The 23,730-nt window shown below is 59.0% G+C and overlaps 1 protein-coding gene and 1 pseudogene across 14 annotated transcripts; one reads left to right on the plus strand and one right to left on the minus strand.

Moving 5' to 3' along the window:
• Window positions 1-2,460: 2,460 nt before the first annotated feature.
• LOC101392598 (derlin-3-like) lies at window positions 2,461-7,058 on the minus strand. 13 transcript variants are annotated; one of them, XM_087423905.1, is made up of 7 exons: window positions 6,962-7,058; window positions 6,701-6,766; window positions 6,556-6,629; window positions 6,345-6,438; window positions 5,688-5,883; window positions 5,046-5,199; window positions 2,461-4,064 (listed from the first exon to the last, which is right to left on the minus strand). In XM_087423905.1, exons 1-7 carry the CDS (start codon window positions 7,052-7,054, stop codon window positions 4,055-4,057), a joined length of 687 nt encoding a protein of 228 aa, XP_087280031.1. In that variant the 5' UTR covers window positions 7,055-7,058; the 3' UTR covers window positions 2,461-4,054. The 13 variants fall into 13 exon arrangements, with proteins under 13 accessions (XP_087280031.1, XP_087280032.1, XP_087280022.1 ...); XM_087423904.1 differs by lacking the exon at window positions 2,461-4,064 and adding an exon at window positions 4,724-4,942 and having other exon boundaries at window positions 5,046-5,136; window positions 6,701-6,763; XM_087423903.1 differs by lacking the exon at window positions 2,461-4,064 and adding an exon at window positions 4,724-4,942 and having other exon boundaries at window positions 5,046-5,136.
• Window positions 7,059-15,472: 8,414 nt separating this feature from the next.
• Window positions 15,473-23,600, plus strand: LOC101398482 (tubulin alpha-3 chain-like; annotated as a pseudogene). Its single transcript, XR_015549844.1, has 7 exons — window positions 15,473-15,631; window positions 15,739-16,236; window positions 16,340-16,366; window positions 19,107-19,328; window positions 20,239-20,387; window positions 20,702-21,382; window positions 23,035-23,600. The product of XR_015549844.1 is annotated as a tubulin alpha-3 chain-like (transcript).
• Window positions 23,601-23,730: the final 130 nt, after the last annotated feature.

Genomic DNA, 23,730 nt, shown 5'->3' on the forward strand with positions numbered 1-23,730 from the left:
GGGTCCAGATGGGGACCCGTGTGTGTAACCTGATAATCGCTTCGCGCCATAGCAATTCGCGCCATAAAATGTAACTGTTTAAATGTTTTAAATTAGCCAATCATGTAAGACCGCGCCAACCTTTTCCCGCTTTATGCTTCCGAATCCTATAAAAGAGCTTGCCCTTTAAGGTTCGGGGTCGACTCCTCTGTCTCCTGCGAGAGATATGTGTCGACCCAGAGCTCCGCTTAATAAACCTCTTACCTCTTGCGTTTACATCAAGCTCGGTCTTCTGTGTCTGTGGGTCCGCGCCTTCCCAAGGCTAAAATTAGAGTTCCCTTTTTGAGATCCTACAATAGCAGTGATATTGTCCCCATTTTCCAGAGGAGGTGTCAAAACCAAGGCTGCCCTGCCGGGGCCCCGTCCTCTTCTCTTCCATCAGCATCTGCCAGGCGCCTCCCCTGGGCCCTCCCTGCCCTCCCTCCTCCCAGAGCTCACGGGGCTGTGCGGGCTCCATGCTGCGGGGGGCAGACTCCTGACAGGGCCGCGGGAGAGCAGGGCGGCGCTTCTGGGGGCTCAGCCTCAGGAGAGAGGAGCAGGCCACCAGCTGGAGGAGGGAGAAAAGGGGCCGGGGAGGCCGGAGGGGGGACAGCGGGAAGGGACGAGAGAGGACCATGGTTAGGGCCACACTCTGAGGCGTGTCTGCCAGGCCGGGAGTTTGGGGGTCAACCCTGAAGGTGAGGGGCACATGGGCCCTCCTGGCGGCTGTGGCCTCTGGGCCTCTTTAGCCTCCTGCCCCATCACTTGGAACCAAGGCCCAGAGAGGAGGCAGCTCAGCAGCCCCCAGCCTTCGTAGCCTTCACCCAGGCTGACCCCACCCCCACCGTGTGTCCACTGGGCAGGAGGAGGCACAGGTGGCCCGTGGGGCGATCGCTGAGGGACCCCAGGGTAGAGTGGTCAGTGGACGAGGCTTCCGGGGCCCAGCTCTGTGCCCTAAGCAAAGAGCCCAGCCTCTCTGGGGCTCAGTTCAGCCCCAGTGAAGTGGGCTGTGGGGCAAGCGTGTGGAACCTTCAGGAGAAGCCGGCCCAGGGCCCTCAGTGAGGAGCCGTCCAGGACTCTTGGATGGACCCTTCTCTTGGTCTCCTTTCACCTCCATCTGTTTCCTGATTGGTGGGTCCTGGCCCTGGACACCAAGATGGGCAGACAGCCCTCCCCTCCCCCCAGGTCCAGTGGTGACAGCTGGCCCAGTGACATTGTCCTGTCCAGGGAAGCACCTCCACAGGGAACACCCCTGCCCAGTCTCGCAGACCCAGGGATGCTGAGGCAGCAGCAAAGGGCCTGTTGAGAATCTCCTTTGAAGACAAGCCCGGGATCACGGGGGCAGCACTGTTGTTGCCAGGGGAGGTCCTGGCGGCTCTGCCTTGAGGTTCAGGTGACAGGAACATCTCCGGCCGCCCCTCTCAGGCGTGCTTCTCTGAGGAACTGGGCACAGAAACGGGCCCTGGGGGGAGGAGGCAGAGGAGGAGGCAGGAGAGGCCTGGGCCTTCCCACCATGCCCTGGCTCCCCTGTTCCATCTGCTAGGCGGTGGGAGGGCGTGCACAGTGGTTTCTCAGGGCCTTCCAGCTGCTGCTCCGTGGACCAACAGGTACTGTGTTTCCAGAGGCAGGCCTCTGGGTGACAAGTCCCCGTCCAGCCCCCAGGGTGCGTTTCCCTGACCACAGCACAGATCCAGGTATCAGGACCCCTGGAGAGGTGGGCAGGGCCTGAGCAGGCAGGATAGAGGGCAGCCTCAGGCCCCAAGCAGCAGACAGGCCCCAGCCTAGGGAGGGGCTGGGGAATCCCACCTGCCAAGTCCTGTCTCTGTCCCTGCTCCTGCTCCTGGCTGCCCTAGATCCCTGGGGGAGGGCAGCCACCCAGAGCTGGAAGCTGGCCCTGGGTCACCGCCCTCTCCCCTCCTATAGGCGGATGAAGCATCTGACCAACACTGCCCCGGCCTGGTAACCAGCCCACTGGCGCTTGGCTCCCAAGGAACATTCAGAAGGTCAGCCCGCCTTTCCTTCATCTTCTGGCAAGGGGGCAGCCCAGGGCCATCCTCCCCCGGGCACACATTCCATTTGCTGAGCCCCAGTCCCCACCACCCTGGTCTCTGGTCAGGGAGAGGCCTCGTTTGGGGTCGTGTTTTTGTATAGGAGCCCCAGGCAGGGCTAGCAAGACTTGGTCAATAAAAGGCAACAGGTCGTGTTCCATTTCTTCCAAGCGGTGGCATAAAAATAAGGACGAGGGAGACCAAGGTGTGGAGCCTGGATGGGGGTGGTGTGTGGCGAAGGCTGGGGGGCCAGGCCTCTTGCCCTTCTCTGCCTCAGATCCCAGGTGGGCAGCTGGGGGTGACGGGGTTCCAGGACCCCACTCACAGCCACCCAAGGCCTGAGTCAGAGCACAGCCCTTGCTTTTCCTCGGGCCCTCCCGCTTCCCACCCCCGACCCGTGCTCCGCACATCCTTGCACAGAGGGAGAAATGAGGAGTGTGGTCCAGAGGCTCAGAGGGCAGGGGGCCCACCTGCCTTTCAGTGACAGCCCCACCCCCGCCCCCTTTGCTGCTTATGAAGCAGCCGCAGGCTCCCCTGCTGTCCCTGGGCTCCGCTGGGTCCAGGTAGGTAGTCAGGCCGCCCCCGGGCGGGATCATGGCTTCTCTGGCATCCCTTGCAGAGGCCCTGTCCTGTGTGGGCACTGCAGGGACGTCACCAGCCTGGATTCCAGCAGCTGCAGTAGCCAGACTCCGGCCCTTGGGCACGCAGGCTGGTGTCCATGTGCACGTCTCCCGCACCTTCCAGCAGCGTGCTCAGAACAGGTGGACTGGGGCCCATCTCCATTGCTGGCTGGTGCCGTGGCCCAGGCCAGCTCTCCCTCCCGGGCCGGTTGTGAGGAAAGGACACACGGGGAGCAGCACACCCAGCCCAGACCTGGCTGGGGGAGTGGTGGGGTGGAGTGGAGTGAAGGAAGCCCTGCTCTGGCCTCTCCCCAGATCTCTCTGATGAGCTTGCCGCCTCTCTGCATCCTCATCCTCCCCACTCCACAGGAGGGACGTGGGATCCATGAGGGCCGCACCTGTGGGTCTCCTCACTTAGCCAAGCACGACTTGGTGAACTGGGCGCACAGCTGCAGTCTTACTGAATGTAACGGGCCCAGACCCCCGGCACGGAGCTGGCGCTACCCTCAGTTGCTGGCAGGCCCTTCCGTGCCAGGGCAGGACTCAGGGTCACTACTGCTCTGCTCCCTGGGAGCAGGTCAGGGGCCCTGTGACTCCTGGCTCCCAGCCCGAGCCCCACGCTGGGCAGGGCCAAGCTCTGAGTAGGGACTGGGGATCCTGGTTGCCAGGATGTAGGGGGAGATGGGCCTGGCCCTCTGGGCTGGGAGCTCCTGGGAGCACATTCTAGGCTGTGACAGCTCCTCAAACCCTTGCGCTTTGTCCAGGAGTGGAACTTGCTGGAACCTCACAGCAAGGGGACAGCTGGGCTTCACTGGAAGGCCCTGAACAAAGATATGATTCCAGACCCAGGCCCGGCTGACCAAGGAAATTGGTGGGTTCCATTGCTGAGGTGTGTGCTCAGTCCATGGGGCAGGGGACAGTCCTGGGCCCCCACAGCTGGCCGGACAGAATGAAATCAGCCTGCCTGAACCCTGCTGGGCAGGCTGGCCCACCTGCGGGGAGAGGCCTGGGGCAGGGCCAGGGCACCAGGCCCAGGGGCTGGGCCCCCACTTCAGACACGGCTGGCCCACACCACTGCAGAGCCCACTGCTGCTCCACAAGGTTTCACTCCAAAATCAAGGTCAGACTCTATGGCCAATACTTTTGTCACCCGTGAACATGACACATGACTGGAGGAGCCCCGTGCTGCTGACCATCCAGGGATAAACCATAACTTGGACAGGTCTGGGACAAGGAGGAGAGCTGGCCAGGTCGTCTGATGCCCACTTTACAGAAAAGAACAGTGAGCTGTGTGGTCGGATAAGGCTCCCATAGTCCTCAGCTAAACATGGCAGGGACAGAACTTCCCAGAGGTCTCTGCTCAGCCAGTCACAGGACTCTGCGGAGGGAAAACTTCTAAAGGCTTTGGGGTCACAGCAAGGGCAGAGGACCCAGTCCTGGCCCTCCTCTGCACCTGACCTCACGGGGCCTTGGCCAAGTCTACTAGCTGCTCAGCTGAAAATGGGACAAACGTCCACTTGTCCGTGGCTGGTGAGGGACAGGAGGGGCCAAGTGAGGCATTGGCCTGAGGGCATCACAGACAGGAGCCCTGTAGATGGGGCTCAGCACAACCAGGACAGCCCAGTCCCAGCCCTCACCACCCAGATCTGGTCAGCCCCTCGGCTGACTGGCAGGGAGCAGAGGCCCAGCACAGGTGAGTTTGCCCAAGCCCCATCAAGGCACCAGCAGGGCTGAGATGAGAACTCCCCGTCTGCCCTCTGTGAGCTCAAAGCTCTGCTGGGCAACCATGGGCAAGTTCTTCACCCTCTCTGGGCCTCCTATCCTTCCACCTACAATTGGTCTGAGATGGTAGGCCAGGCTTGGCAGGAGTAGAGCTGTGCCCTGGGCCAGCCCCACCCCAAGGGCAGAGGGTGGGCAGGGCAGGACCAGGCTTGGTGGCCCTGGGTCAAGGCCAGCAGCCCCTGCCCAGCATGGAAGGGGGTGGCCGGCCGAGGCAGGGGAGCAGTGCTGTGGGCGAAGAGGCTGCAGGTCATTCTGTTTATTCGGGTGGGCCCTGGGCACAGGCCCAGCCTCCAGAACAGACTGCTCTGCTGCAAGCAGGGGTGAGAGGTGGGATGGAGGCCGGCCAGAGGCTGGGACACGGGCTCCTGGGGCTGGCCCTGCCCTGGATGGGGTCACTGCTGCAGGGGTCCCAGCTGCTCCTCGGGGAGGGGCAGGTAATTGGGGTCCTCCTCTGGGGCGTCCAGTAGCAGCTTTCTGTGGGGAGGGGCCCACGCTGAGCTGAGGCCAGCTGGGTCCTCCACAGGACGGGGAGCCAGCTGAGGGAGTGTAGGGGGAGGGCTGTCATCCCCATACTCACAGGAACCTGGGGGTCAGCAGCAGCCTCTTGCCTCCAGGCTGGTTGGGGAAGACATCCTCCAGGAAGTAGGAGATGTGGCCCACAGCAATCCCTGGGGAGAGCCGAGGAATGCCGAGGCCACCCTCCACAGTCCAGAGCCCGGGGCCAGCAGAGCCTGCGCCAGGCAACCATGAACAGCCCTGGAGGCCCAGCCAGGCCCAGAGTAATCTCAGGCCCCAGAGCCCAGGTGCCCGGTGTCCTGTACACACTGCCAGCCCAGGGCAGGCCGGGGTGGGCCCTGGAGGACAGGCTTACAGGGCCCAGAAGTGGGCAGGACTTGGGGAGGGTAGGGCCTGAGGACATCCAAGGAGCAGGAGCCATGGCGGGAACCCTGACCCACCCATCCCCACCCCGGTCAGGACCCACACAATCACCAGCAGGTCAGGCCTGAAGATGTGAAGCCTACAGGCTGGCTGGCTTGTTCAAGGGGCTGTAAGAAGAGAGACGCTGGGAGGGCAGGAAGAGGGGAGGGGGACAGATGAGAGGTGCAGTGCGGGCGGGAGGCAGGGCTGTGGTGGAGCAGCCAGTCTGGGGTGGCCTCCCACAGACCCTCAGGTGATAGCCAGCCAGCTTGGGGTGGGCTGGATGGACGGGCAGGCTCACCCAGCAGGTCCACGAGGATGGAGTTGCCCAGCAGCATGGAGAAGCCCACGAGTGCCCAGGACAGGAATAGCGCCTGGAAGGTGAGGAGCCGGAAGAAGTTGACCCTCACTCGAGGGCTGCGGCGGCTCCAGACGTACACCAGCATGGCTGTGAGGGCCTGGCCCAGGAAGAACAGGCTGCCCAGCAGCCCCAGCTGCTGGGCCCGAGTTAAGGTGCTGGGAGGCCCTCCCTGGTGCCGGCCTCAGCCCTGCCCGGGGCCCCTCTGACTCCTCCACCCCTGCCATCCTCCACTGGTTTCCCTTCCCCCATCCAGTGTGCCCTTCCAGTCAGGCCCCCCGGGGATTCTGCCCTGCCTCTCCACCTCACCCCAGCCTCCAACCACTGCTCGTCCCTTCCCCACGTTCTCCTGCTCCTGGCATCGGGGTTCAGCCCCCAGGCACCCCACCTGGCTCTCCTGCATCCCCCTGTGGTACTCTGTGCCCAGCACTGAGGGTCTAGCCCTGGCACCTGGACTCAGGACACGCTGCAGGCTCAGTGCCTCCTAAGCTGGAGTGACTGACTCCGTCCCTCCCCGGCTGGGCGCTCAGTCGGGCCCCACGGCAACACAGTCTGGACCCACAGGCGCCCGGCCTGAGATGGCAGAGCCCTGAAGGATACGGTCATGAGGACGCCCCCGAAGAGAAACGTGAAGACGAAGTCGGCCTTGCGGCCGCGGAAAGACCCCTCCTCCAGCATGCGGCAGTAGCGGAACCTGGGCGCCCGTATAGGAAGGGCCACCGGGCCGGGCCTCAGTTTCCCCGCTCCTGGCGCCTCCCGCCGGGCCGCCTGCCCCCTCCGCGCCCCCGCCCTGTCCGCGCGGGGAGGATACACGAAGAGCATGTGGAAGAAGAAGCTGAATCCCAGGGGCCCGAAGAAGAGGAAGTTGGTGACGAGCCTCCAGACCTGCGAGGGGCGCGCGGTCAGGCGGGGGCGGGCGAGGCGGGGCGGCAGGTGCAGGGGCGGGGCGGCCTCACCTGGAACTTCCGGAGCACGAGGTGCGGGTTGAAGTAGAGCTGGAAGGGGCTGAGGAGCTCCAGCTGCTGCGGAACCAGAGGGGCGTCAGGGGCTGCCCGGGATCCAGCGTAACCATGGCGACCCCCATCCAGGGCTGTAACCACGGCGACCCCCGCCCCGGGTTGTAAAGATGGCGATCCCCCCGCCCCAGTCGTAACCACGAAGACCCTCCCGCCTCTGGCTGTAACCATAGCGACGACCAGCACACGCGCCCCGCTCACCATGGCGGCGGTGGTGGGCATGCAGGCCGCGGTGTAGGCCCGCGTCACCGCCGGCACCTGCAGGAAGTCGGCCACCAGACCCCCCCACGCCATTGACCCTTCCCAGACCTACGTGGTCCGACCGCCAGCGCGCTCTTTAACCGGACTCCGAGCCCCGCCTGCCGGCCTTCGGCCAATCTCTGTCCGAGAGTCGGTATAGTGGGCGTGGCCCTGGACCAGGTAACCAATAGGAGGAGGAGGCCGGGAGCCAGGGGCGGGACGGGGCATGGGCGGGTCAGGACTCGGGCCAATGAGCTGGCCCCGCGGTTGAGCACCTGTCAGTTGTTGTGGGGGCTGTGGCAGCGCGCGCCATGGGGGCGTGGCTGAGAGTACTGGTTGTGGAGAGAGTGGCCCACCGATCCGCGATGGGAAGGGGCGGGGCCACACGGAGGTGTAGTCGGGGCGGGCAGGACGGAGAGTCTGGCCAGGCGGCTCTGTTGTCTCCCTGGGGCTGCGGGCAACCAGGGCCAGTCCTTCTTCCCTCTGAGAACTGGAGACGGTGCCACCTGACCTACGCAAATAAGGCGCTCAGCTGCCTGTCCCAATCCCTGGCACGTCCAGGTCCGCGCTGGAACATGCGGCTCCAGTGGGAGTCTTCCTGGGGCCTGGAGGAGGGGCCGGGCTGGGGGGTTGACCCCACCCTGGGGGGACGCGAGGGTGCGGCTGGAGAGGCATCATTATTTTGGTGGAAAGAGAAGCTACTTTTATTCATTCTAATCAACAGTTTGTTGGCAATCGACTGTGTGCAGCCACCGTTCTAGATGCTGGAGACAGAGCAACCAACAGAGACGCTGTCCCTCATGCTGGAGCCGAGGAGACAGGCAGTCACAGGCCTGTGCTAACATGAGAGCTAGTGTAGACAGGACAGTGCGCTGACGGAATTAACAGCCACGTGATGGGTGGAGGATCTGGTCGTGGGCCCCATACCAGATGGCAGATCTGGGAAGCCTCTGTGAATAGGTGATGCTTGATTGTCACTTGAAAAAGATCCCTGTGGCTGCTGTGAGGACAGCAGACAGCCAGAGGAATCAGTGAGCAGGGGGAGGCCGCAAGGGGCATTGGTGGCTTGGGCAGCATGGAGCCTGGAGGGTGAGGAAGGGTGGGATGTGGGTTTGCTGTCCCACTGGACAAAGCTGTAAGGGAGGAGTCAAGGATGACTTCAAGGCCTGAGCCACAGAGCGGAGAGAAGGCAGAGGCCATTACTGAATGGAGAACGCTTGGAGAAAAGGCGGGCGGATGGAGAGCTCTGTTCTGGCATCACTGAGTTCGGAGCGTCTGTATGACCTCTGTCTGGAAAAATCCAAGAGTGGTGCAGGGGTAGAGGTCAGGCAGGCTGTCGAGATGTGGGTGTCAGTCATCAGTAGACCAGTGGCCTTTGTAGCCTTGGGCCTGAGTGAGATGCCCAAGGGGCGAGGCTAGATGGAGAAGAGGCCAGGCCTGGGCAGTCCACCTTCATCGGTCAGAGAGGGAAGGTAGACCCCTCCCCAGGGGGGCCTGGGGAGGCTGGGGTAGGGTGGGAGCTGAGCAGGAAAGGGCTCAGGAGGAGGGCAGGGAGAAGCCTCGGGGGATGTGGCCTGGGAAGGCCCGTGGGTGCAGCCCTGCCGAGGTCCCGGTGACCAGGACAATGGCGGGCACGAGGGAGAGGAAGGGACCAGACGGACATGCCTTCACCAACGTGGGAGCTCAGCCTTGGATGTGAGCGTGGACAATGAGGGATGCACTGGACCGGGCCCTGAGGCCCCCTGAGGAGACAGAATGGGGGAGACTAGGTGAGAAAGTTATCTCAGGGGGATCCCAAGGAATGAGGGACCCAGGAGGGCGCTGAGAGGGGTCTCTTGGGAGTGGCTCACGGAGCCCCTGTTCTGGAGGGCAGCGGAGGGAGGGCGAGGCTGGGAGCACTGAAGGGATATGCATGTGGTTCAGGGGTGAGGAGAGGTCAGCAGAAGCTGGTTCAGGGTGCTGAGAGAGGGGCGGTGGGAGCAAGCTGAGGGACCCCCTTGGACAGCCTCTGTTTTCCAGGGAAGCAGGCCAAGGTCACGTCTGAGGTGGGCTGTGCAGAGTAGATCCCAGCAGGGTAGACTGTGGCAGCAGGGCGGGATCCAGGGCTCAGGTCAGGGCAGGGAGGAGCCAGCAGGGAGGCTGGGTTCCTGTCAGCTGGGGAAGGGCAGGTGTTCCTGCCTCCAGGCACTGAGCAGGCGCTGGCTGGCCCTCCACTCAGGGTCAGGCCAGGGCTAGCTCGGGGCAGGGGGAGGGGGTGTCATGGTCCACAGGGAACTCTGTCTCCCCTTCCACTGGGGCCCATAAGGCAGGTGCCCGGCTGGGGGAGAAGCACATTCCTGGGAGGCTGGGAGCCCAGGGTGGGGCGGCCAGTTGGGCGGGATGTCCAGGGGAGCAATGGCTGGATTCTACTACACATACTCCCTTCTCCGAGCCCCAGGATCCTCATATGGGGAAACTGAGGCCCAGGAGGAGGCAGAGCAGGGCCAGGGTGGACCTCCATCACCAGTCCAGGCTTTTCCTTCCAGTCTCAGGCCCAGGACAGGCCACTCGGGAGACACCTGGTCCACTTCTCCTCTGACCCTTGGGCACCTCCAGACAGTTCTTTATGGAGAGAAGCCCTGAGCATCACACGTTCCGGGGCCTAGAGACGCAGGCAGGCCATGTGCTGGACGCTCACGTCTATTGAGCTGTCTGTCCTAAGCAGCAGGTGGCTGTCCTGCTGGCTGGGCCCACCTTCTCTCTCCTGTGCTGAGGACTGTCGTCCCTTGGCAGGGTGACATGGGGCCAACTCCTCAAGCTGTTGCTCTGGCCTGGTGACCCTGCCTGCTGCAGAGCAAGGAGTCCCGGGATCCCCAGGTCTGGAGAAATGAGGGGACCCCTAAATCTCCCGTCCAGGCTCTCTCAGTGCCTATAGGCAGGACAGCACCCCCTGCGTGCCCCCAAGCTTGCCTTCCTCCTCGCAGGCCTCACACACCAGGCCCTGGGGACCATCCAGACACCTGGGGTCAAGCCTGCACTGCCTCTCCGCAGCCCCACATAGAACCTGATGCTCCCACGGAACTCTCCAGTCCTTTCCTCCCCTCCAGCACGCCTCACCACCACCGCCACCTCTTTTTCAGGACTCGGACTCTGTCTCCTGGGGATGCCCCAGATCTCTGGCTCATTCATCCACTCATTTTCTCCTTACCAGGCTAGATGTTCTGTTAAAGAGGAGAGGAAGGGAGGGTGGTGGAAATGCCCCCTACTCCAGGAAGCCCTCCCTGCGGGGACCAGAGCTCACCTATCTTCCGTTAGGGCCCCACGCACTCAATTTCTAAGTGCATCTTATTCCAAAGGCTACACATGCCTGTGGTGATGAACTGAAAGACTCAGACACAGGTGAGTGAGTGTGCGTGTGGGAGGCAGCTGTGTTTTCCTTTGACAACACATGGCGCCCCATGCAGGCCCTGAGCATCCTCCATGGGGGACCTTTTCTTAGGGTCTGAGAGCTCAGTGCACACCCCCTTCCAGTATATGAACCCCCCAACTGCAGTGGGTGGGCCTCCACCACAGCTCCAGCCAGCCCCTCCCAGGAGCAGCTGTGTCCCCTTGGCCCTTCCTGTCTGGGTCACGGTGGGACTGGCCCCCTGAGTCTGGTAGCAGAACCCGGACTTTCCAGGAATGAGCGGGTCTCTGAGTGGGATGGGGAGGAAGGAGGCATGGCAGGGCCAAGGATGAGTAGGCATCAGCTGGGCCCCAAGGCAACAGCCTGTGCAAAGGTCCTGAGGTGGCACAGAGGGACAGAGAGCAGATGGGGGCAAGAAGGAGGAGTTGTGTGCAATGTGAGGCTGGAGAGGGCTGGGCCAGGCCGAGCAGGGCCGTTTGGGCTGTGGCCTCTGTCCCAAGGGCAGTGGGAGCCATGGGAGAGTTTCCAGCATGGGGGTGAGGTTAGGATCAGATGGTGGCTCTTTGAACGAAGAAGGGACAAGAGCCGAAGCCATGGGCAGAGCAGAGGAGGATGGCAGCCGCCTACGGTGACGGGCATGTGACAGCGAGGGAGCGGATGGGTGAAGGAGGTGGGAGCCGCAGGCCTTAGTGAGCGCTTGGCAGAGGGGCGAGACCCGGGGGAGGGCCAGGTTTGGGAGGGAGACCATCCATTGGTTTGGGACAGGCTGAATTTGGGGTGCTGTGGGGACATGACTGCCTGAGGGAAGCCCTCGCTGGTACTCCAGCCAGGCCCTCCCGGCTCCTTGTCCTCTGGGGCTCTGGTCCTGCCCGCAGAAGGGCTGCCCCAGGCTCTCTCTATCCCTGGGATGTGCTGTCTGCTGGGCACAGGCAGGCCTCGGACCTGGACTCCAGGGCTGGGTCTGCAGCTCAGGGCCAGCAGTGGACCTGGCCACTAACCACCCCCTTCTTCCTCGGCCTCAGTGTCCCTGTCTGTGAGATGGGCCGGTTGGAAGAGTCCACCTGTAGAGTCTCCTCCAGCTCGAGGGCTGTACTCTGTTCTATTGCGGGGATGTCAGAGATTCTGGGCAGGGGCCCCTTCCTGTGACAGTCGTGGCTCCCCTGCCCCTCTGAGGCCAGCCTCTGCTGTGCATGAGCGCAGGCCCGTGAGCGAGAACGCACTAAGGAAGGACCCTCTCTTGCAGGCCTGTGTCCTCGCCCACCTCCTCCTGACCCGGAGCTCTCACGGGCCTGTGGTCAGGCAGACCCGTGGAGGCTTGAAGGGCGTGGGAGGGAGGCAGTGGGACCACCCCAGTCCTGCAGGAGCTCGTCCTCTGGCTGGGGAGACTGGGCGCCCACACTAAGCAGCGAGGGGAGCTCGACAGGTCAGTGGTCCAGGGACAAAGAGCCACGGGCCCTCTGAGGAGGGGCCACCAGGCAGGAGGACTCTTGACAAAGATAGCGTTGGGATGGAGAGAGGACGGGGCACGCTAGGCAGGGAGAATGGCTTGAGCAAAGGTGCGGAGTCAGGAATGTACTCACGTCTCAGGGGTGAGGAGGACACCGTGGAGTGGGGGCTCAGAGCCCAGGCTGGAGCCAGGCGCTCTGGTGATAATAGCTGCTCAGTGACCCCTCACCAGACTCTGCACCATGGGTTTTAATAACCTCACTGAAGCCTCTCCAGCACCTTACAAAGTGCATTATTATTACAGATGAGGAAACAGGCTCAGAGAGGTTAAGTAACGTACTTGAGGACACACCGCTAAAGAGGAACCAAGACACCAGGGTGCCAGTCCTGGCTTTGCCACCGTGAGGGGCGATGGAAGGGCCATGGGGAGGTGGGGAGCTCCCCGCTTGTTGGGGCACAGGGGAGATCACCACAGGTGGTGAGTGGCATCACCCGCCTGAGTCTGCACAGGGCGTCCCCATCCAGGCAGCACCGAGCAGCCTCAGACCCTTCCCCAGCTTGGTTTGGATGCAAAACCTCTCTGCCCCCTCTGGGCTCCTGGAGTGTCTCTGACATGAGACTCTGCTCCCTCGAGGCTCCCCTGCTGAGCAGCTGGGGCTGTGGCTCCGCCTGGACCTCAGGTTCCCTGTCTCTGACCCTCAATGGCTGGATGAGATGGGTCCTTCGCAGCCCCAGCTGCAGGGCCAGCCCGAGCCTGTGCCCGGCCCTCAGACCCTCACAACGGCCCCTAATCCCCACTTCCTGCTGTGGTCACTACAGAATGTATAAGGCACGTCCTGCCTGTGCGCAGAGCCCCAGAGAGCCGGGCGGGGCCCCCCCCGACCCGCCTCAGCTATTTTCGGGCTCAGTGGGCTGTGTTTTGGGAGAAGCAGATGATCTGCTTAGCAGAGTCGGCCTACTGGCAGAGTCGAGGAGGCGAGTTCACGGAGACGGGAGGACCATGAGACAGAGAGGAGACTGTGCGACCCGTGCAAGTGTGTGCCGCCTGTCTGCACACCCAGGGTGTGCACACTGCCGATCTGCACACCCAGGAGGCTGCACACCTGGGTCTGGTCCCTGTGGCCTTGGGGTGTGTGTGGACCCCGAGGCCACACTGTCCTACGGTCTTCTACTCGTCACCTGCTGGCCAGGTCATCAGGCAGTACTTGTCTGTGGCCTGGAGGGACCTGGAAAGACAGGGCCACCACTCTGGGAGCCTCTCCTGGGGACCAGTGACTCAGAGCTCTGGGCGGGTGGATGGGGAGGCTTGGAAAGGCCGAGGCTCACCTGCCTCCCACCTGGCTTGCACCACTGACATCCTTGCCAAGCAGCCCAGGCCCCGCTCCCACGTCTGGGGAGGTGAGCCTCCCACCAGGGGGTGTCCAGCCGCTGGGACGGGGAGCTCACACTAGCGGGCTGGGACCAGAGCCCAGGCCTCCTTGTCCTCCCTGGTGATGCCACCAGAACTCCTGCCTCCACATCTTGCTCAGGACGTTCTCCCAGCCCCATAGGCCATTCACCTTCATGAGGTATTAGGGGCCTCTTTAAGAAAATGAATGCAAAATCACAAATGCAAGATTAGGTACAAAAGGGAATATTTGCTTAGAATGAGAAAGCAAACAAGAGAAAAATTTCATCAAAGCTGACGAATTCCACTCCAAATCCGAAAATCCAGAAAAAATTCCCTCCCTGGTCAGAAGCCTGTGGCTAAATGGCTGCTGTGCCCGGGTCAGACCGGGGCTGCTAAAAGGAGCACGTCCCTCTGTGCAGTGAGTGGAGGGAAATATTTGAAGTTTTGAAAGAAAAATCCCCACCTACCTAGAATTCTGTATCCATCATATTTCTCCTTCAAAAGTGAAGGAAAGGAGCCAGCCCCGTGGCGTAGCAGTTAAGTGCTCGCACTCCGTTACTGGCGACCCCGGTTTGGATCCTGGGCACGCACCGATGCACCACTTCTCCGGCCATGCTGAGGCTGCGTCCCACATACAGCAACTAGAAGGATGTGCAACTATGAAATACGACTATCTACTGGGGCTTTGGGGAAAAAAAGGGAGGAGGATTGGCAATAGATGTTAGCTCAGAGCCGGTCTTCCTCAGCAAAAAGAGGAGGATTAGCATGGATGTTAGCTCAGGGCTGATCTTCCTCACAAAAAAAAAAAAAGAGAAAGTGAAGGAGCAATAGACTTTCTAAGATAAACAAAAATTGAATTTGTCTCCAGCAGACCTGCCTTGCAAGTCATGTTCAAAGAAGTTCTTCAGAGAAGGAAAATGACGTAGCTCAGACACTTAGATCTGTGAGAGTCAGCATATTTCCTGAGATGAAGGACAGCACATTTCAGGATGACAGCAGTGAAGCCCAGTGCAGAAGTTACATCCCTCTGGTGTGCATGCATAAGCCCCACGTCCTTAATGGCCTCCCAGCTCCATTTTAGAAGCCTTGACATATGTTACTCCATTTTGTTATGCTGTCCACAGAGAAAATAAAATTCTGTTGGTTAAGCCACCTGGCCTGTGGTATTTTGTTATGGCAGCCCTAGCTGACTGAGACAGAAGGGTTCGCTCTCTTGGGGAGAAGTGGCAGGGAGGCTTTCTCCTGGTTTCCCTGGCTCTCTGCCAACCTCCCTCCATCTCCCTGCTTCCTACTGCCAAAGTTGTCTTTCTTTCTTTTTTTTTTTTTAATTTTATTTATTTATTTTCCCCCAAAGCCCCAGTAGATAGTTGTATGTCATAGTTGCACTTCCTTCTAGTTGCTGTATGTGGGACGCGGCCTAGGCGTGGCCAGAGAAGCAGTGCCTCGGTGCGCGCCCGGGATCCGAACCCGGGCTGCCAGCAGCGGAGCGCACGCACTTAACCACTAAGCCATGGGGCCGGCCTCTTTCTTTTTATTTCTTTTTTACTGACGAAGATTTGCCCTGAGATAACATCTATTGCCAGTCTTTCTCTTTTTGTTGCTTGAGGAAGACTAGCCCTGAGCTAACCTCTGTGCCAATTTTCTTCCACTTTATATGTCATGGCTGACGAGTGGTGTAGGTCCGTGCCTGGGATCCGAACCGGTGCAATCCAGGCCCCTGCAGCAGGGCATGCCAAACTTAACCACTACACCTCAGGCTGGCCCCAAAGCTGTCCTTCTAAGGGCAAACCTGATGGCACTCGTCAGAGGCTCCCCAAGTCCTATCTGGTGTGTCCAGTTCCCCACTCTCCTCTAAGGAGGACAAGCTAAGGGTCTGCTTGAACATCCATCCACTAAGGAGTCTCCAGAAGCGGGAGCTGCGTTCTGGCGCTGAGCTGGGGAACGCCTGGATTCCTCCTTCCCCGCTTTTGCCAGCAGTATATACACACTGGATCCTCAAGAAAGTTCAGTCTGGCTTTCCCGAAGTGAGGACTGAGGTGATTGTTCCAAAGTCCTCCAAAGGGGACACTGTGCCCCAACCCAGCTCTTAGGGGCGTGAGGACTGCGTTGGACCCTCCACCTTTCTTGTCCCTGGAATCCCACTCTTCATTAAAGAAGTAATCAAATCCCGCCCATCCCTGGGCGCTGGATGGGAAGGCTTTTCTGCACCAGTAAAGGGGCAGACAAGAAAGAGGGTGCAGACTTTGGGTAGATGACGGGCAGGCATGTCTGCAAAGACCCAAATAAGGAGCAGGGAGGCGAGCGGGCCTGGGGCGCCCTGCAACAGGACAGCAGCACAAGGTCGGGGGGTCACGTGCACGGTAAGGTCCTGTGCCCCATCCAGGGGGCGCTGCGGCCGCCCGAACCTAAGGTCCGACGACGCCCGGGATCGCCCGGCCCTCCCTCCGCCTTCCGCGACCCCCAACCTTCCCGCCAAACCCGCATCCACTCAGTAAGCGCCATACTCGGTGCCTCCAGAAAGAGCCAATGGAAATCCGGATTCCCGGTGTCTGCCCGCCCCCAGGCGCTCGGGACCAATGGCCGCGGGGCAGCGGCGGGCTCCTCTGGGGAGCGCGCTCGGCGGCGGCGGCGGCGGTTGAGGGTGAGGAGCGGTTGAGGGCGAGGAGCGGCGGCGGCGGCGGGGAGCTCAGCATGGTGAGGCCGGGGCGGGAGGCGGCGCTGCGGGCCGGCAGGCGTTGGCGGGACCCCGGCACTGTCGCCCCGCGGACGCCCAGGCGGGAGGGCGGACGAAGCCGCCACGTGAGGCGGCGGGGGCAGGCCCGGGGCGCGGGAGAGAAGCGCGGGCGGCCCGGCCTGTGGGGCGAAGCGGGCGCCGGCGGCCGGGCGCCGCGAGGCCGGGGCCCGAACGGGCTCGTCCTCTGTGGTGCGGACCCAGGCGGTGGGGACCCGGCGTGGGAGCGTCCGGTGAAGGGTGCGGGTGCGGCGGCCCCGGACATCGTGTCGTCAGGAGCCGGGGTGGCGGCGGGTCGTTGCTCGGCCTGGACTCGGGCCCCGGGGCGCAGGCGGTGTTGGGGTCCCGAAGGCTGGGGCGGTCTCGGACCTCCCTCCGCGACTGCAGGTTCTCGAGGACCCAGAGCCCGTGTTCGTGGGGTCGTGTCTGCCGGGCTGCTCACGTTAGAGATTAAGATGAGCCGCTTTACAAAGACTGACTTGCAAGCAGCACGTTACCGTAAATAACAGACCCCGAAGTCTGAGCAGCCGGGTTGTCAGTCCTTGCGAGTGAAAACAGCGTTCCGTGGAAAAGCAGCTAGTTCAGCTGGCGACTCAAACAAATGCCCCGGGCTCTTCCCGAGCCGCTGCGTTTCGGCCTGGGCACAGGTGCCGCGTCCCTACTTTCCGTTTTGTGGCCGTTCTCCAGGGAGAGATTTAGTACAGTTAATCAGCGTCTCTGCTGCATCAGGGACACCTTAAGTGAATCTGGCTTTACTTTTTCTTCTTTTTACTCTGAGCGCGTAAGTGTGAGGAACCCAGTGACCACTGGTACAGTCTGGTGCCACTGCCGTGATTCGGGCTCAGGCGCCAGCCGTTGTGTCCACCTTTGATTGTGCACCATCAGGGCGAATGTCAACACAGTGGAGGGACTAGTAACCTCCTAGTCCTAGTGTGAAATGCTTCTGTCTCCCTGTGCCCTGCAGAGGTCTGTGGACCCCTGGCGGCCTGGGAACTCCACCCTGATTCCTCTGAGGACCTCGCTGGGTAGGGGATCAGTAGGAGCAAGGGCTCATTCACAGGAGAACACCGCTTTATTGTAGAGTAAAGGAAGGGGAGAGCAGAAGGGTCTGTTTGCACATTTGGGGCAGGAAGGTGAATCTTCTGGTAGGAAAAGAACAAGGTCATCTTCCAAAAATATGGAGAGACGGGGCGGCCCTGTGGCTTAGCGGTTAAGTGCGCTCGCTCTGCTGCTGGCCGCCGGGGTTCGGATCCTGAGCGCGCACCGACGCATCGCTTCTCCGGCCATGCTGAGGCTGGGTCCCACGTACAGCAACTAGAAGAAGGTGCAGCTATGACATACAACTATCTACTGGGGCTTTGGGGGAATAAATAAATAAATAAAATTTAAGAAATATATATCAAGAGAGGAGTTGGTCTGGAGTTTGGAAAGATCACAGGAAGTTTTGAATAATTTTTTCAGAGATGAGATAGAGCTGACTAAAGAAATGTAAATTTTAATGATCCAGGTGAGGTTGGCGATGAATTTGTAATTAAGGCTTTCTGTTGAAAGCTAGGAGTGATTTTCCTGACTGCTTTGATTATGTCATTGGTTAGATAATCAGATGGAAGTGGCCTTGCAGAGCACTTAGCTCCCCCGCCCCCATTCTGTAAATGAAGAAGTTGGGGGGCTTCCCCAGGTCACAGAGCTGACTCTGACCACACTGGGGCTGAGGCGTGGAATGCCACATCAGGCCTCCTGGGAGACAGTCCATGAAATGCAGGGTGTCTGGACTTAAGGAAGGCACAACGATAATATGGATTTGAAAATGGTGTGGTTGGGTGGATTCCAGAGCACTTCCCAGAGTGTTGAGGAGTTTTCCTCTGGAGGAAGGAGTTCCTTGTCACTGGAGAAGTTCTTTCTGGAACTGAATGCCTCCTTCTGGGGTGGTATGGGGGGATTGCTGGGTTATGTCCATCTTTGATGCCCTGATGACTCTGAGTTTGGTGCCTGTATAGTAGACAAAAGGACTTCAAGTTCTTGGGATTGTGCGTTAGAATTTAGGGTGGGCGGGAGACCTCAAGTTTCATTTGGTTTCTTCTCTGTATTTGTAAGGATGATGTGTCTACAACTGGACAAGTGGTTCGAGTCTGTACAGTTAGGTTCCCAGCAGGAAACAGATGGTACATTCAGAATATGTGCTTTGGGGAGAATCTTTTAAAAGGTACTGTTTGTAACGGAATGGGCAGATTTTCAGGAAACCACCGAAGGGCAGCGCAGTGGCCCAGCATTCGGGGTGTCTGGAGCCATCACCTCCTAGGCTTGAAGGGGGGAGGGAAGGGAGTGGTCACTAGAAGTTGACAGGGCAGCTTTATGAGGAGCGCTGGCTGCTGAAACCTGTGGCCTTGATAAGTGGCCTCCATCAACCCCTGGTGGTCTGGCAGGGAGGGAGCCCGGGAGGGAGCCCCAACCACACTTTCTTCTAACCTCGAGGTCTTTGCTGCTGCCTGCCACTGGCTGGAGCAAGTGGAAGCCAGAGGGCAAGGAAGCCCTTTGATGCAACCATGTGGTCAGATATTCCTTTTTTTTTTTTTTATATAGCAGTCATTAGTTGTTTTTTTTTGAGGACGATTGGCCCTGAGCTAAATTCTGGTGCCAGTCTTTTTCTTTTTTTCTCCCCAAAGCCCCAGTACATAGTTGTATATCCTAGTTGTAGGTCCTTCTAGTTGCTCTATGTGGGACGCTGCCTCAGGATGGCTTGATGAGCGGTGAGTAGGTCCATGCCCAGGATCCAAACCGGCAAATCCCAGGCTGCGGAAGCGGAATGTGTGAACTTAACCACTATGCCACTGGGCCAGCCCCTGCTATATTCTTCAGAGAATTATGTGACTAACCATAATGTGGAGTTTACTGTTGACATTACTCAGCTTCCATGTTTTAAAATAACCTAATTTTTTACAGTAGCAAACACTTAGGTTCTGGGTTAACTCTGGCGCTTATTAGCTAGGGTGGTTCAGAGCATGTCTGTTTTCACATAAAACGGTCACATAAACCTTGTGCGAAATAAGGTTTGAGAAAGCTGTAGACACTCTGTAGCACATACGTATGTTCTGCATGCCATAGAGTGACAATTGCGTTAAAGACGAGGGTCTCACCTTTATGTGCTGGTTCCTAGCACGAGTGCATCTCTATCCACGTGGGGCAGGCGGGCGTCCAGATTGGCAATGCCTGCTGAGAACTGTACGCCTTGAACATGGCATTCAGCCCGATGGTCAGAGGCCAAGTGACGAAACCATCGGTGGTGGTGATGACTCGTTCAACACGTTCTTCAGCGAGACTGGGGCTGGCAAGCATGTGCCCAGAGCAGTGTTTGTGGACCTGGAGCCCACCGTGATTGGTAGGTACTCGGACACTCAGGGCGTCTGTCCTGGGAGGGTGGGAGAGCCTCGCTAAAGCCCCACGTGTGCTCCTTTGAACCCCTCTGCAGAAAGGACATACGTACAAGTGTATGCCCGTGGCCACGTTAAGTGAGAAACTGGGAGGTTAGTGCTTGAAATGTCTGTGGGACTCAGGCCCCAAATTTAGAAAAACCTACTGTAAGGTGGGCGAGCAGAAAGATGGGCTTGGGATAGATTCACTCGTGGCCACCTCAGCCCCAGTCAGGTGGTTGTGTAGACCCTGTTTGCAGGGTACCCAAGCACTGATCCCTTCTTCATGCTGTGCACCTCCTCATGCTGGTGCACAACTCTTGACCTGCATCTTAGACATAGAAAGGTAAGTATAGAACATTCGTTGGGTTCCTCCAGATTAGGAGTCTGAGGTAGTTTCCAAGGAGAGCTGCAAAGAAAGCACCTTTCACTGGCCACCTGGGAGATGACAGAGTGTCACCCTAAAGTCTGTGAGACCCAGGCCACATAAGGCGCCCTGATGGGACTGCCCAGCAAAAGTCATGCTCACCTGGTGACTGTCTGGTATGTAAGGGAGTTTTAAATTATACTCTTGGCTGTAGCTACGGGTATGAAAAAACATGCATGTGTAGAATCTCCTGTGTGCGGGTGTGAGGGCTCTACTCCCTTCCTTGGGAACCGGTCACCCTGGCATTTGTGCTGTGAGTTGACTCTTCTCTCCTAGAGTCATAGGTTGCAGTTGTGGTCTGTGTATTACACAGAGACTTTTCTAGGAGACACTGATGCCGATGACTTACAAGGAACAGCATGTGCTTGGGAGAATGGAACAGTCCCGAATCTGTCCACCCTGGTGAGTTAACAATAGGCCTGAAAGACTCGCGGCCCCTGTGTCCTCTGTAGATGAAGTGCGCACAGGGACCTACAGGCAGCTCTTCCACCCGGAGCAGCTGATCACCGGGAAGGAAGACGCAGCCAATAGTTACGCCAGAGGCCACTACACCATCGGCAAGGAGATTGTTGACCTGGTCCTGGTCTGCATCCGCAAACCGGTAAGACGAGCGCCGAGAATGCTTCCTGTGCCCATTGTCCTGGACGGTAGTGCAGGCCAGAGATTGCGACCGGGAGGACATTTTGGCAAAACTGAGGCCAGAATCACGAGTCCACAGTCTGACTCTCCAGTGTGGCTGTGGTGCATCCATACATCTTTAACATCTGCTCTGCTCTGCCTCTAGGTGTAATGCGTGTTCACTGTGGAGGATGTGAGTCGTATGATCTTGCAGAGGAAGAGAAGTGACTGTGGCTGGTTGGAGGTGGGCGGTGTGGCTTCTGCAGGCGTTGGCTCACGTTCTCTGCTTTCTCTCAGGCGGATCTGTGCACAGGGCTACAGGGCTTCCTCATCTTCCACAGCTTTGGGGGCAGCACTGGCTCTGGCTTTGCGTCTCTGTTCATGGAGCGCCTCTTGGTGGACTATGGCAAGAAGTCCATGCTCGAGTTTGCCATTTACCGAGCCCCCCAGGTTTCCACGGCCGAGGTGGAGCCCTACAACTCTATCCTGACCACCCACACGACCCTGGAACGTTCTGACTATGCCTTCCTGGTGGACAATGAAGCCATCTACGACATATGTCGGCACAACCTGGATATCGAGCAGCCCACGTACACCAACCTCAACCGTCTGATCGGGCAGATCGTGTCCTCCATCACGGCCTCCCTGCGATTCGACGGGGCCCTGAATGTGGACTTGATGGAATTCCAGACCAACCTGGTCCCGTACCCCCGCATCCACTTCCCCCTGGCCACCTATGCCCCGGTCAACTCAGCTGAGAAGGCCTACCACGAGCAGCTGTCTGTGGCTGATATCACCAATGCCTGTTGCGAGCCCACCAACCAGATGGTCAAGGGTGACCCTCGCCACAGGCAAGTACATGGCCTGCTGCATGTTGTACAGGGGGCCGTGGTCCCGAAAGACGTCAACATGGCCATCGCCACCATTAATACCAAGCGCAGTATCTAGTCTGTGGATTGGTGACCGACTGGATTTAAGGTAGGACTGGGTGGTTTGGAGTGGGTCTACCTGCCAGCAAGCAGCAGACCCTGCAATAGAACACTGCCCTTTGCAGAGAATTCTCCTGTTCCCTGGCAGCTCTGCTCTTGGTCATAACTTAGGGAACCAGAGTGAGCATTCATTCAGTGGCATCTTTTGAACTTCCTTCTTGAGTCATCACACCATAGATCTGTGGTAAGAGTGTGTTTTTTAACAGAATAGAGAATTTTTTGAAGGATTTTTGTTCCCTTTCCTGGCTGGTAGAATTAGTGTGGGAAATGTAGGTTGGCTTGATAAATGTAGGCATTGTCAGGGCATTGTGGTAATTATGTGGATATTTGAAATTGGGCAAGTACTATAAACTGATTGCTGTCACTAAATCTTACTTCATTCCATAGTATGTAGAAACTACATCCAATTTAAATGTCCTGTGCAGTGTTGGATTTAAAGAAAAACTATCATGAATCTTTTTGTGAAGAAAATGGCAACATCTTTATTTCTCTCTTGGAAAGCCTAGAAATTCTGGCCTGAGTTTTCCTCAGGCCACAGTGCGTCCCCACCTTCCATTGGATACGGGACAGAAACCTTGCTGTCACTCTCCAGCTTTGTCCAAGCCTCGGTCACTGAACCCTGTGGATTCTCTCCCTCAGGATGTGTTCCCCTGAGCCTGTTCAGGCCTCCTCTGCTAGCTCAGACCCTCACTACTTCTGCTGGGCCTGCTGTGGTGGTTCTGAACTAGGCCTTCCTCCTCTGGTCCTCCTCCTCTAGCTGGGGGATCAGCATGGTGGGTGGACCAGCCGCCTGGTTCTGTAGATAAGTTGTGTGTGAACACAGCCACACCTGCTCATTGGCATGTTGTTGTGGCAGCTTTTGCTGCAAAGACAGAACTGAGGAGCTGTAAGAGACCGCGTGGCCCACCCAGCCTAGACTATGTAGTGTCTCACCCTTTACAGACAAGGTTTGCTGACCCTGCGTGCTGCTGCCAAAACCTCTGGTCACGTTGTCCCTTTCATCTGAAACTTGGAATGCCTCCCCTTTGGTCCCAGCCCTAGAACGTCACCCCGTTCCTCTTACTTAGCACACACATCAACCACCTCCTGGTACAGTGGTGGCAGCAGTCCCAGGACCTCTGACAGTGTGCCTGTCACCCTGCTCTGCACAGGCTGGCTCATTTTGTGGGAAAGCAGGGGGCATGACCTTCCCTCCACAACCACAGTTGTGTACTCTGAATCTGTCTGGGTGGCAAAGGTTTCAGCCACGGAAATTAATCTCCATCTTGTTGAAGCCTGTTGGAAAAATAACGTTCAGAGAATCCAAAGCAGTGTCCTTTTTCAGAAGGAAGACAGTCCTGTCACCTGGGCACCTATCACATGTCACAGTTGCTGGGACACAGCCCTTCAGGCAGCTTGGGACCTAGCCAGGGTGGCTGACTCCGGGGCTCCTCTTTCCCTGGTTTCCTTGTCTGGAAACCCTCACCCCACTCTCCTGGCACCCTGCCTGGCACCAAGAAGGGCTCAGAGCCTGCAGGGTGAACCGAGCCTTCTCCCGGTTCACCAGAGGGGACCTGTGTGTCTTCTGTTTCCATGAAAGCAGCCACCATTTCTGGGTTTGCCAGAAGCTTCACAGAGTGCTTTCTTCCCCTTCTCTGGCAGGTGGGCATCAACTACCAGCCCCCTACCGTCGTCCCCGGGGGAGACCTGGCCAAGGTGCAGCGGGCCGTGTGCATGCTGAGCAACACCACCGCCATCGCCGAGGCCTGGGCCCGCCTGGACCATAAGTTCGACCTCATGTACGCAAAGCGAGCCTTTGTGCACTGGTACGTGGGGGAAGGCATGGAGGAGGGAGAGTTCTCTGAGGCCGCGAGGACCTGGCGGCTCTGGAGAAGGATTATGAGGAGGTGGGCGTGGATTCCGTGGAAGCAGAGGCCGAAGAAGGGGAAGAGTACTCAGTGGGCGCGTGTGGCTGGCGGCCAGTCCTGTGTATCCTCCCCATTATAACGTCACAGGTGTGCTCACCTATTAAAGTTTCTGTGTTAAACCTCTGTCTGTCGTGGTTCTCGGCGGGGACACACTCATCCGCCCCCAGTAGTGGGGGGACCCCCGACCTGACGGGCCGTGTGGGGGGCTGGTCCGGGCCGCACAGCGCTGCGCTGCTGGAGCGGGTGGAGCACCAGCTACATCGGTGAGGAGCCACTGCTCACGTGACGTGACCCTGGGCAAGACAGACAGAATTTCCCACCCAAGGTTTCAAAGCCTCAAGATTTACTAAATTCTAGGAAAACTGAGTTAGGTTTTTCCATTGAATTTGCCATTTTTCAGGCTTCTCCATTGATGGGACATGTGGACTAA

The sequence above is a fragment of the Ceratotherium simum genome, chromosome 35 (genome assembly GCF_057802395.1).
Source record: "Ceratotherium simum simum isolate JZ-2026a chromosome 35, ASM5780239v1, whole genome shotgun sequence".
In the NCBI taxonomy this organism is placed as follows: domain Eukaryota; kingdom Metazoa; phylum Chordata; class Mammalia; order Perissodactyla; family Rhinocerotidae; genus Ceratotherium; species Ceratotherium simum.